Source organism: Peromyscus leucopus, chromosome 6, assembly GCF_004664715.2.
Source record: "Peromyscus leucopus breed LL Stock chromosome 6, UCI_PerLeu_2.1, whole genome shotgun sequence".
In the NCBI taxonomy this organism is placed as follows: Eukaryota; Metazoa; Chordata; class Mammalia; order Rodentia; family Cricetidae; genus Peromyscus; species Peromyscus leucopus.
In genome coordinates, this window is record NC_051068.1 from 13884784 (window position 1) to 13897888 (window position 13105).

At 37.9% G+C, this 13105-nt stretch overlaps 1 protein-coding gene across 1 annotated transcript in view; it reads right to left on the minus strand.

Moving 5' to 3' along the window:
- The window catches only part of Ccdc39 (coiled-coil domain containing 39), a 34224-nt gene that overhangs the window by 2652 nt on the left and 18467 nt on the right, over positions 1-13105 (minus strand). The window contains exons 10-17 of the mRNA XM_028872677.2: positions 11351-11545; positions 10358-10522; positions 8507-8644; positions 6846-7054; positions 4187-4310; positions 1590-1749; positions 1083-1189; positions 121-261 (exon numbers count right to left, since the gene is read on the minus strand). Of these exons, the coding sequence (XP_028728510.1) occupies positions 121-261; positions 1083-1189; positions 1590-1749; positions 4187-4310; positions 6846-7054; positions 8507-8644; positions 10358-10522; positions 11351-11545 (1239 nt within the window). The remainder of the gene's footprint in view (positions 1-120; positions 262-1082; positions 1190-1589; positions 1750-4186; positions 4311-6845; positions 7055-8506; positions 8645-10357; positions 10523-11350; positions 11546-13105) is intronic.

Sequence of the window (13105 nt, forward strand, 5' to 3'; positions counted from 1 at the left end):
TTAATAACAACAGTCAGATATTACATAAACCTCCTTTCCACCAAGTTCAGGAAATGGGGTTTGAGTGCATTTGGTCCATGACAGTGAATGCTAGGGCCGGCTCTAAGAAATTGTCAGTACCTGCTTAGTCACGCGCTCCATTTTCGGCTGTTGCTCCTCAGTCTCTTTGCGGAGTTGAAGTGAGTAAGTTTGTTTCTCTGATAATTTCTCTTTCACATTACTTGTTAAGTGTTCTATAACTTCAAAAGTATTTTCCATGCTCTGTAGAAAATAAAATAGTACCATATTCATGGTCAGAATAAAAAAGACTTACTTGCCAATTGCCAGCTGTTCCCTCAATTTTAATTATTTTGTTTGCTTATATATGTACTATGTTTACTGTATTAGTAGTGTATAAGAATGATGCTGTGAGTTTTGAATGTAATTCCACTGGGAAATTTTTTTGCCTTTTTTTTTTTGTTGTTGTTGTTTGTTTTTTGAGTCAGGGTTTCTCTGTGTAGTTTTGTGCCTTTTCTGGAACTCACTTTGTAGACCAGGCTGGCCTCGAACTCACAGAGATCTGCCTGCCTCTGCCTCCCAAGTGCTGGGATTAAAGGCGTGCGCCACCACCGCCCAGCTAACTGGGAACTTTTTATAGCATTGGAAAAACTAGAAAGTTACTTGAAATTATCCAGTTTTTAAAGATTCACAGTGTGTGTCATGTGTTAGAGCCTACATAACAAAGCATATTCTTGTCTTTCCGGGGTTTGCCCTAGTGTCTACTTACCCTAGATCTTCAGTTTTAAATCTTGTGTTTACAATCTTAATGTGCTCCTTAAGGAATTCAGTGAGGTCACTGAGTAATGGTTGGTGGAGAACTCATAACTGTCCAGCTGTGGTTGATAACTAATAAAGTTATTGGTACCCAGCAATAGGATTTTAACTGACTGACTCCATGTTTCCTTCACTTGTTTTCCTTTATATGAGGCTTATGTCTTTTGTGGTTTGTTTCCATAAAGGGGCTCTTTGTAGAAGAGTTAAGTAGTAATAATGGTAGTTGACCTTTATTTAGGGCTAATTACTAAAAAACCTATAAAATTCACCTGGATATCTTCTTGAATTTCTCTGATTTGCCTTTGTTTGTATCTGTATTTCTCTTCCGCGGCCCTTTTTTGTTCTTCTAATTGAATTTTTAATCCATACTCATCACCTACAAGAGAATTTTAATTTCCAGTGTAATATATAGAAAGCATATATATATAGTAACAAACCACTACCTTTTTTGTTACGAAAGGTTAAATGTCTTAGATCCATATGAAAAACAGCATAGATATGTAGTAGACATTTCTTATTTAATAAGCATACAACAGCAATATCTATTTTTCAGATTCAAAATGAATTCCTAAAGAAGAGATATGCCATTTACCAATAAAACTAATGATATAAATCACCTCATACTGATTAAAACATTCAGGGAGATGAACAATTGGGTTTTTTGTTTGTTTTTTAGGCTCAATCATGGCACATTTTATTCTCCATGAATTATAATATTCCTCCTCTACATTCATTTAACTGTAGTCTCATCACGTGTTGTAATGACTGCTACCTACTTGATGGAGTCACTTTTTTGAAAGATTGCTTATAATTGTTGTTGCAGCTGTTCAGTACTTGCAAGGTGTTCTGCAGAGCATAGATTTCTTTTTCAGCTTTGTTGATTTTAGCATCCAAGCTGTCACCTTCCCTTTGAAGTTCTTCCTTTTCTTGAGCAGCCTATAAAGTACAGAATAATACTGATGTTATTTATCACAGGATCTGGCATTGAAGCAGAGAACAGTTAACTCACAGCCATCTCTACTTACCTTAGGGCCTGCATATACTTACTAGGCATTTACTTCTTGCACTCAGTTTCAAACACAAGACCTAATCCTTAGTCAGCAAAATACAGTGTGTGTGTGTGTGTGTGTGTGTGTGTGTGTGTGTGTGTGTGTGTGTGTGTGTATGGTACAAAACCATGGTGGAAATGTAGCCAGTGCAGGAGGAACGGTGGGGGATGAGAGGGGTAGCTAAGCAAGAGATAAATGGGGTGACTCAAAGAAGGTCTTGAAACTATGAATCAGAAGGATATTTTGGTCTGAGAAAGGTTTGGGAACTGGATTCTTTCTTGATTCAGATAAGGGTAAAAGGTGACCAGAGTATACCCAGAAACACAATGTGGGTATATTTTTTAATATATGTTATTATAATTTAAAAGATAACTTTGGAGCCTGAGAGGTGGCTCAGCAGTTAAGAGTACTTGCTGCTCTTCCAGAGAATCCAAGTCTGGTTCCCAGTACCTATATCAGGCAGTTCAAAGCCACCTGTAACTCCAGTTCAAATAGATCTGACATCTCTGGCCTCGGGGACCTGTATTCACATATAGACACACATATACCTACACATAAAGAAAAACTTTTTTTTTTAATGTTGAAGATAACTGTACAAATGATGGTAATGCTTGTAATAAATGTAGCTAGGAAACATGAAGTCCTGTAAATTGCTTTAAAAATCCAAATTTCCTACATGATGCACTTTTACAAAGGTAACTTTTATGATGGGCTCCTTCAAAATTCTCTACAATTCCAAAGAACTCTGAGGTTGACAAAATAGCATCAGTATATATTAAAGGCTGCTTGCTGTAAAGCCCCCTTTTTTAATCAGAATCGTATTCAGTCAGTAGATATTTTAAACCACGTTGATGGGAAAGCTGTTTAATATATTAATTATTTATGTGTATGTGTGTGTGTCTGCATATGTGCGTGTGCCTGACATTAGGAATGTCCCTGGAGCTGGAGTTACAAGCAGTTGTAAGCTGCCTGATGAGGGAATTAAACTCTGGTCCTCTGCAAAAATACATGGTCTTCACCACTGAGTCGTTTCTCCAGCCCCATTCTTTACATTTGGACTGGCATTTTTATTATGTTTCAAAATATGAGTTACACATACTTTTTTAACAAATATTACTTGTCAGCTGTCACTGTGGCAAAATACTTGGCATAAAGAAGTAAACGTGCATTTTTGGTCAGTCCCAAGGCTTTGTCCCTTCACTTGGTCCTGTTTCTGGACTGCAGTAAAGCAGGACAGGATGTCTGTGGTTAAGCCCTAGCTGCTCACTTCATGCTAGCCAGGAAGCAAAGGAGCAAGATAAACCTAAACTAGGAATGCCTCCAGTGCCCTACTTCCTCTAGCTAGCCCTACTACCTCCCAATAATTCCACTAAATTAAATATCAATGGATTAATCCACTGATGAGGTTAGTATCCTCAGGACCCAATTATTTCCCCAAAATCTATCAAATTAGTTTGATTTGTTCATCCTTTAAAAATTCCTGACTTAGGGCCGGACGGTGGTGGCGCACGCCTTTAATCCCAGCACTTGGGAGGCAGAGGCAGGCGGATTTCTGTGAGTTCGAGGCCAGCCTGGGCTACCAAGTGAGTTCCAGGAAAGGCACAAAGCTACATAGAGAAACCCTGTCTCGAAAAACAAAAAAACAAACAAACAAAAAAATTCCTGACTTAATTCTAGGTATGCCTTTAAATCCTAAAATAGTTGTTTCCTCTGTTGGTAAATCATATTTTGTACGTATATATAAAATGTACATTTATTTGGGGTTGGAAAATTTGTATTTTGAAATATAACTTTAATATCACAGCTTTTTAAAATAGCTTTATTGGACAGTATCACTCCAATTTGGTCAGACTTAGCATCAAGACTGAGCATCTTGGGAATGAAATATGAAGAGTGATAGCTCTTTGGTATGTTTTCCAGGTTTGCTTTTAAACAGAAACAGACATTAAAGATGAAATATGGAAAACAACCTGGTATGCCCTATACATCAGCCAAAGGCTACTGCAGGACCAATACCAGGAGCTACTGTGGCCAATGTGCTGAGGTCCCAACACCTAGTAACTTAGTGTGACCTCATTCAGGAGAAGTCAGGCCTTTGCAGATGGCAAGATGAGGTCACTATGGTGGGCCTCAACCCAACAGAACTGACAACCTCACAAACATGACATTGCTTTTCTCTATTTCTGACCATGAATAATTTCTGATAAAAGCTAGACTAATTTTAGTTACAGAGAAAATATATTGTATATCTGAGATGTGAAGTGTGAGTATATGTATATATGTGTATTTCATGCAATCATAAATGTACATCAGGGAAATGTTACCTTTATTACATAATAGGCCTGTGTTTTCTCCTCTTCTCCTTCAGGAGGCAGCATAACAACAGTAAGAATTTCATATCTGTTCTTAAGCTTATCAATTTTACTTAGCCGTTCATGAAACTCAGCACTAATGTGAAAACAAAGAAATTAAAATTAGTGTTTTTATTGAAGAGCTTTGCACTTGTATTGTTACTGTGCTGTACTCAAGCAGGTTAAGTGCTCCCCTGTTTTAATAATTCTGTGTGAAGTTGACTTGTCATAGCCCCATGGATTCTAGCAGAAGACATGAGACGTGTAACAGAGATGAAGGGTGTTATCGTTCATGACATAGGAGATATAGGAGCTTCCTGTCTCCATGGCTTGCTCCCACATCTCATGAAGGCAAGAAGGGCCCAGGTAGATACTACAGGTTTGTGTTACAGTTCAGGAATCCCACATATTTTCAAGTGGGAAATAAACACACCTAATTTTTGCTCTGGAGGGAAATATGACCTCTTAATTTGCTATTCAAACAGTAGAACATGGGTTAGGTACCTCTCTTTACAAGGCATTAAAATAAAATAATTCATGGACTATTTCCCAACATTTGGTATCAGATTTGTAAATGTTAGTTACTTTTTCCTTTTGTTTCAGAAACTTACCTTATGAGCTGTGTTCAGGAGTTACACTAATAATGCTAACATCTGTATGGCAGGGTATAGATTGACTCACTCCCTGCAACGACCTAAGGTATTCATTCTTGTGTGATCATAACTTACTTTCTCATCAGCTAAAGATGGCAGACTGAGCAGAAGTTCACCTTTCCAGCTTTCTAAACAAGAAAAGGAGCTGGGTATGGTGACAAATGCCTTCAGTGCTAATGCAGGACTGTGAGGACAAGACCAGCCTGAGCTTATGTATTAATATCCAATCTCAAAAATAAACAAATAATAAAATATAATTTTTTTAAAAGAAAGACAAACACCAAAGACAAAAAAATCATTTGGGAAAAAAATCTTTTCATGAGTTCATGAAAAAATGGAAGGCAAGATGGAGCAACAAAAATAAATATACTCCTGGAGTATTACGGCCCCAGCAAGAGCTGCTTCTGCAAAGAAAATAAAATTTATAAAAACTAAATCATATAGAAATAGCAAGTACATTTTTGAAACAATAAGTAAATTGAATCAATGTTTGAACATTCCCCATTAAAATATTCAGGCCCCCAATGGCTTCACCAGTGAGGTCTTGAAAATTCTATAAAGAGAAAAACTTCATTTGCGTACTTAATAACCAGAATAGAGAAAGGTAAGGAACACACAAATCATTTTATAAAGAAACACACACTGTAAAAACCTGGTAACAGGAGCAAAGAGAACCAAGGGTCATTTGCATACAGGTTTAAAATGCATCTATCAAAATCCAATGTGTACAAAAGGTAAATTTACTTCCAGGAATATAAGGTTGGCTTAACTTCAATAAACTGATCATTGTAATTAACAGGTCAAAGGAAATATATGATGTCAATAAATGCAGAAAAGTATATAAACGTTAATGTGTATTTCCAGTTAAATAAAATTGAAGCAAGATTTGAGCAAAAAGTAAAACTAGATTAGCTCTTTAAACATGATGAAGGGTAAAACAGGACTGGGGAGTGTAGGTTAGCTTGTTTCAATTCCCAGCACCATAAAAAATAAATAGATTTATTAGATTACAGAAGCCCTTGAATTATAAGGAAACCCACCCTTTGAGATCTGGCAAAAGACAAAGGTACCTGTAATTACCATTATTTAGTATTGAGCTAGCAAGTACAGTAAAGAAAAAAGCTTTAAAGGCTGGAAAGAAGCAATTACTCAAAAGTGATATGAATGGAATGCCCAGAAAATTTGCGTTGTTAAAATTACAACTTTAGTAAGAATATTGAATACTTAATACATAGAAATTATATAATATTCGTATATGCCAGTAACCAATCAAAAATGGCATGCTTTAAAAGGAAGTAACAATAAAAAATAGCAATAATCACATAAGTGATTGTAAAATGTTCTACATGAAAATTGCTTCAGTAAGCTTAATAGAGTTAGATATGGGGAACGTTTTACTAGACCATTTTTAGAAATCATACAAAACTCAATTCCAAGGGCTGGGATAGTTTAATTGGCAAAGTGCTTGTCTTGCAAGCATAAAGACCCAAGCTTGACTCCAGAACCCATGTAAAAGTGTCAAGTACAGTAGCAGGAACCAGTGACCCCAGAATCTGAAGATGGTGACTGAAGCTCACTGGACAGTCAGACCAGCCTAATTGGTGAGCTCTGGGCCAGTGAAAGACCCTTTCTGATAGGATATTCCTGGAGATGACACCTGAGTGTCCTGTGGCCTCCACATGTAGGAACATACATATGCACCTGCGTATACATATACATGAATACACATGCATTAAAAATATAAGTCCAAATAGATTACTCATCTTAGGGATATGTCTCAAGGGTACAGGATTAGCCTAAAGGAAGCAACCTAGACCTCTGGCTCAGTGTATCCTGTCTTCTATTGAAGTCAAAAGCCTTTCAGATGAGCCAGAGAAAGGTGGACGTAAGGGTGTTGTCGGGGCAGGGGGCTCTCCTGACACCACCCTGACATTGTTTTACAAAGTTCTTTAGCAGAAAAAACAAAAACTGATACTTACCTCACAGTTTGCCGCTGCTGGTCAACATATCTGATCTGTGAGGCAAGCATCGCTTTGTGCACCTTAATTTCTTCAGCTCTTTCTTCCATTGCTGCGCTCAGCTGCTGTTTCCTTTTCTCCAGGGAAAGTACTTCCTCTGCTTTGCTGTAAAGCATTTCTCGGGTGCGTTTAACCTCAAGCTTTAAAAGATTGTCCTCGATCATCAAATCCTACCAACAACAAAGTTTTCATTTATTGGAGTAATTATTTCTATACCAAAACCAAGGTATTTTTATTTTTTATTGTGGTAAAAGTCAAACTTGAAAATGTTTCCCAGGTAGACCACTAAGACATTAGCCAGGAAAGAAGGCAGGGTGGAGAGCTATGGCTGCTCCAAATCATTTTTATTCAAATTTAAGTTCAAGCTTTACTAGAATACACTGTTATTCTTACAATCGAAATGTAATGCCCAGGAAATATATAAGTCCTACAAACAAACACTTTATGCTCCAAAATAGCTATCACAAAATAGTGTAGAAATACATCTATAGTTTAAAATCATTCTGTCATGTGTAGAGTATTAATTGAAATAAAATTGATTGACTTTCCAATGAAACCACAGAGCAAACAGCCTGGAGTGTAAAGCGGGCTGCTTCTCAAGGACAGCTTTTAGTTTGCAAGAATGAAATCACTACATCTCACATGCCCAGAAAGATACTCCTGATGAATGAGAAATCAGTGCAACCCAGTAGAAAGAGCAAACATTTGACTGACTTAGCAGAAGCTTCTAAACATAGAGTAAAAACCCTTGAAACAATGTTAAATGATTCATGTCAGAAACACTCAAAATTTAAAGGCAAGTGGAGGAAGTATTGGCATTACTGTACATAACAATTTACAACAAAATATAAATCCCTTAATGGAAGAAAATGAACCATCAAAACTGACTATTAAAAAATTATGGAACATGATATAATTTTAGATATGTTTTAAACGTTAAATAAATGGCATTAAAATGTTACCAAATAAAAAGTACAAACTAAAATACTGAGATTCCATATTTGTCCATCATGTAGGAAACATGATCCAGCCACAGTGCTGGTAAAATAAATAGAATGTTACACATGGCTGGTGAAAGATTATTAATGGAACCATCTAGAGGACAATTTGGCTTTAAAACAGCTTCAAGTTTCTAACATGCTCATTGTTAGCTTAATTACACAGTAGCAACTCTACAACACACTGGACCACAGCACTTAACATATATTATAAACAGCCCCAGATCACAAGATAGATTATGCTAAGCTCATAAACTGTCCCGTAGGAAATGCTGGAGAATTACATCTTAAAGAAGAGTTGATGTTGTAGGAAACGTGTAATATATCAAACATTTGTGAGTAAAACATAATAGAGGCAATTTTCTAAAAATAGGAAATAATACACATTAACACTTAATTTTGGATATAGTGTTTATTATGGATAATTTTCTCAATTCCTTGTTTTACCTTTCCTGTGATCCCTGTGGAAGCATGTGACTTACCCTTAATTCCTTCCTTGTTTTACTTTTCCTATGATCCCTGTGGAAGCGTGGGACTTATCCTCAATTTCTTCCTTGTTTTACCTTTCCTGTGATCCCTGTGGAAGCGTGGGACTTACCTACTACATATGCAGATTCAGCTCACCTGTTTTGCAGCTCTAGCCTTGTTCAGTTCCTTCTCCGATCTGTCAACGAAAAGGTGCAGTTCACTTATTTTATTCGTGAGAGACTGTTTCTCGTCATTATTTTTGCCGTTTGACTTCTTAATGAAATAGAGATCATTCTGTAAAAGGGGAAGGAATATATGTTTAAAACAATGGAATGAGTTGCAGACAATAATAGATATACCTTGCATTAAGTCATGTTTCAACACGACAGCTAAAAATTTCAACCTCTCCTCGTGTTATTTATATCCACATGTATTCACACAGAAACGTTATTTTTATCATTTGGGATGTTTCAGCATTAGCCTGAGAGCAATAACTCCAAGAAGTATTATGTACAGTTCCAATTCAGCCTGGTTTTCAAGGTGCTCACCACCCACAAGGAGAAAGGACCCTGCTAATAGCTCATTACAGGGCACCAAGTGCTGGGTGGTTAAAAAACAAAAACAAAACAAAAACAAAAACATTGCAGGTCTAGAGAGCAAAGGACCCTTGGTTAACAGCATGGCTCTGGGCTCAGGTGGACCATACACACAGTGGCATGCATGCCTGCACACATACATCATAAATAAAACAATACAATAAAATAGACAAAATCATTAACATCGTTTCAACCTGAGGTTTGTTTCCCCTTCTCGAAGGTAAGAGCTCAAGTGGAGTGGGACTTTTCTCACAGAATCTCTCAGCTTGACCACTGCAGAGAAGAGCATATCCTCTGTGGTTTAGCCAGCATTAACTTGTGATTTCCTTACATTTCTGTGAGTTTTTGTGTGAAACAGAATGGGCATGTGCACCAGCCAGCTTCACAGTGACAAGAGCAGCTGGGCTGGTTAAGAACCCAAAGACCATTGGGGGCTCCCCACACAGCGCAGCTAAAAAAGCCCACTCCCGTCTCTACACTCAGGTCCTCATGTTCTACTGTAAATGGTCAAAACAGCACCACATGTGGAGTGTACTTGGCACAAATTGCTTCTGTTTTTCCCTTGTTAGTGAATTAGAAAACTATGCTCAAGAACGTTAAAATAGCAGTAGCCAGGTAACCTTCACATTAAAACTTGTGCCTGACCCCAAAGCCGGTGATATTTTCCAGCAAACCAAAGTACCACTTGAAAACTATGTCATCAAGCTACAAACTATGAACTCCAATGAAAAAGCTTCATTGTAAAATAAATGTCTTGCCTTCAACTAACAATTCTACTTTTGACCACTGGAGGCCACTCATCACCACTCTTTCCAACTTAGTGCTCACCAGCTAAGGTTGCATCCCCCTCCCTTACCCTTTCCCACCATTTAAACTTCAACAGAGGTTTACAACAGGCATAATCAAATCCCTAAAGATGAAATGGTCTCCCTTCTAACTGTAGTTGTTCCAAACATTATAGGTGCATAGTTGCATGAAAACAAATTAGTTATGAAAAAAAAAGAAAAGCTTCCTGGTAGCACTTTTTACTGTGGCAAAAAATGGAGTTTGCCAATATCCTAAATAGTGTACTCTGTAAGGATGCTTTGAAGTCAAATGGATCCGAGTTTAAATCCTTCCTCTCCATGCACTCACTGTGTAACCCTGAACAAGTGTCTTTGCCTAAAATGGTAACCATCCTCTTTACCAGGCATTTATAAGAGTTAAGCAAAACAATGTGGTAGAGACACGTAATGCAACATTATATAAAGTAAAAGCTCAAGTGAGGGGCACGACATTCTGAAAGCATAGAAATATAAGCATTTGCTATGTGTGTGGGTAGCTAGGCAATCACTGACCACAACAGGAATGTGTTGAACACTCAGCAGGATATGGAACATGTAAAAAAAAAAAAAAAAAAAAAAAGAGTTACATGGAGCTTCTTGATCTGCGATTCCAAAAGAGAAAGTGTGGATTTTTTCTCATCCAGTGTCTTCTTAAGTTCAACGATTTTTGCTTCAAGGGCTTGTTTCTCCTCTGAATTAATTTCTCCCTTTAACCGTGACATTCTGCGTTCTACTTGCTGAATGTAAAAATCCTGTTAATCATTTTTAAAAAAAGAAGTTAGTGAGTGTATAAAATGAGTGTCTCTGTGTAAATGTAGAAGCAGTACATGCACTCTTAACTTTGGTCTGGGCACCATTAGTTATTAAAGTCAACTTGGTCCTTCAGAAAATTAGGATAAAATCCTTTCTAGACTAAAGGGAGCAACAACACTGCTCAACAGTCAGGGTGCAGGACAGCAACACAGGCATCATCAGGAAACAACCGCAGTGCCTGCCTCGGGGAGCTTAGGAAATCACGGGATCTGTATCCATGAGGATTCCCAAGGGACAGTTTTCAAAGGATTAAAAAAAAAAAAAATTGTCACAGTAACCATGGAAAGCTCAATGTATAGTGAATTTTTTAAATTTTATTTTAGCATCTATGATATTGCAAAACTAGTAATATTTTCAGATTAAGAAATTAAGGTGTGTGGGGGAGGCATTTAGAAATAGATCACAAACCTGAAAGGGTATGTAGGCAAGACTGAGGGGAAAAGCCTTCCTCTGTATTGTGGAGATAAGGTGGGGGGAGATGCTCGTGTCTGCAGACCTCTTGTGTTTTACTCTGGCTCCCACCGCTCCAGGTTCCTTTAAAGCACAGCCCTTTCTCCCTCACTGGAGTGGCTGACCCCTGGCCTGTTCCTTTTAGATTGAAAACAATAACTTAAGGCTCTGCGTTCCTAGCATGGTAGCCAGCTGTTCTCATCTGCTCTCCATCTATGATATCTAGAACACCTCATTTTCTTGAGGCACTGGGGTAACTGGACCACCACAGGCATTACAAGTCCTCACAGAAGATACTCACAGAGAAAAGCACCTACCTGACTGTACATTATTTCCTGCTGCTTCAAGGTTTCAAAGTCCAGTTTGTGTAACCGCTGGTTAAGATGTTTCAGGGAGGACTTGGTTCCTTCAATCTCTGATACCAGGGCTTTCTCTTTCATTGTCTCATTCTGTAACTCTTGAACTTTCTTAAATAGCACGTCCTTCACTATGTTCAGTTGAACCTCCACTTCCTGATAAGAAATTGTGAGAATATGGCAGTTAGTTAAATTATAACAGCTTAAACTTGGTATTTACATCAACGTTAAAATTTAGGAGCTCAGAAACAAACAAGACCCTCCCAGCCAACATTTAGCCCCTGAAAATAGAAAGTTTTCCCAAGTTTCCACCACTCCTCCAAATCTCCTTTCTCCTGTACTGGAAATGAGGTTGTAATTTTCTAGTCCTGCATCATTTGACCTATCATCCTAACTCCATTCCTAGCCTCAGAACTAGACACCCTGTGATTTCAGAGCTCACTGGATAGTCTTGAGGATTTAAAGGAAGAGATCATACTGTCCAATTGGGAACTTCTTAGGGCCACTATCAGGGTGAAAACTTAGCCGTCAGCTCTCCAGTGGATGCAGAGTAAAGGCAAATACTCCTTCTATGGTGTAAGCACACCCACAGTGAGCAATTTCAAGCTACTTGTCTAGTTACACTATCATGAGATGTCATACAGAAGCAAACCAACATACAAATGGCATATGTAAGAGATGTCATTTTAACCTTGAGTACACAGCTAATCATAGAGTATAATTCAAAAATAATGAATGTTATTTGTTACTTCTGATTTGTACATAATGTGTTTAGTTATGTCTACTTAGAATTTGGGTTTCATTGGTTACTGTATTTAGCAGTGAACTTAACAACATTCCTGAAAATTTAACTGCCAGCTCTTGAGAACTGGTAGGAACCAGCCCCCAGCAAACCTCATGCCCAGCCTTTCACTGAGGCTGGCACTCCTTAGTCTCCCTTTGTGCTGGCCTCTGGGAAAGAGGAGCAAGTCCGATCCTGTTGCTTCTCTAAGAGCACCTACCTTGTCAAGGCTTCATGACAAACATTCCAAGTTTCCTGTTGACCTACCAAACCCAGACCAACTGCAAGTTACCACTTTCAAATACTGAAATAATTTTCACTCCTAACCACATTTCCCCTTTGTAGCTAATGAGCCTCTATGTGAAACAAAACAAGCACATGACCAAACCTTCACAAATCAAGAAATAACCAATAATCGATGTGGTATTTTTCATGCAATTGTCACTTCTCACTGAACTCAAGACTTTCCCAAGGATTGCTCAGCACAATTTGAAAGTCTAGACTAAGTGGTGGCCAAGTCCATTGAGCTTTCCCAAAACAAACGAAAACAGTGACAAGCACCGCCCTCTAACGTTATCACTGCTACAGCTGCACCAGTATTCTTATGGTCAAGTACATCTAGTTTTCTTTGTTAAATACGAGTTTTAAAAAGTCTTTTGTAGCTGTTCGCCATGTGTGACATGTTCAATCCTCTTCATCCTTTTAAGAAAGCCTGGGTGTCTTCCTATTATCATTTTCATTCAATTTAGGGACTTCATTTAGCATTGCTTAGCTAGCAATATAGTCAGATACCTACCATGTGTCTTCAAATGGTGTTTATTTCTTTATTCCAGTTTTCATTGCCAGTTTCATACATTTATATAATGAATTGTAGTCGCTACACCGACTTCTTTTCTCTTATCCCCCTCCCTCTCCCTCCAGCACCTTTCTTCTCA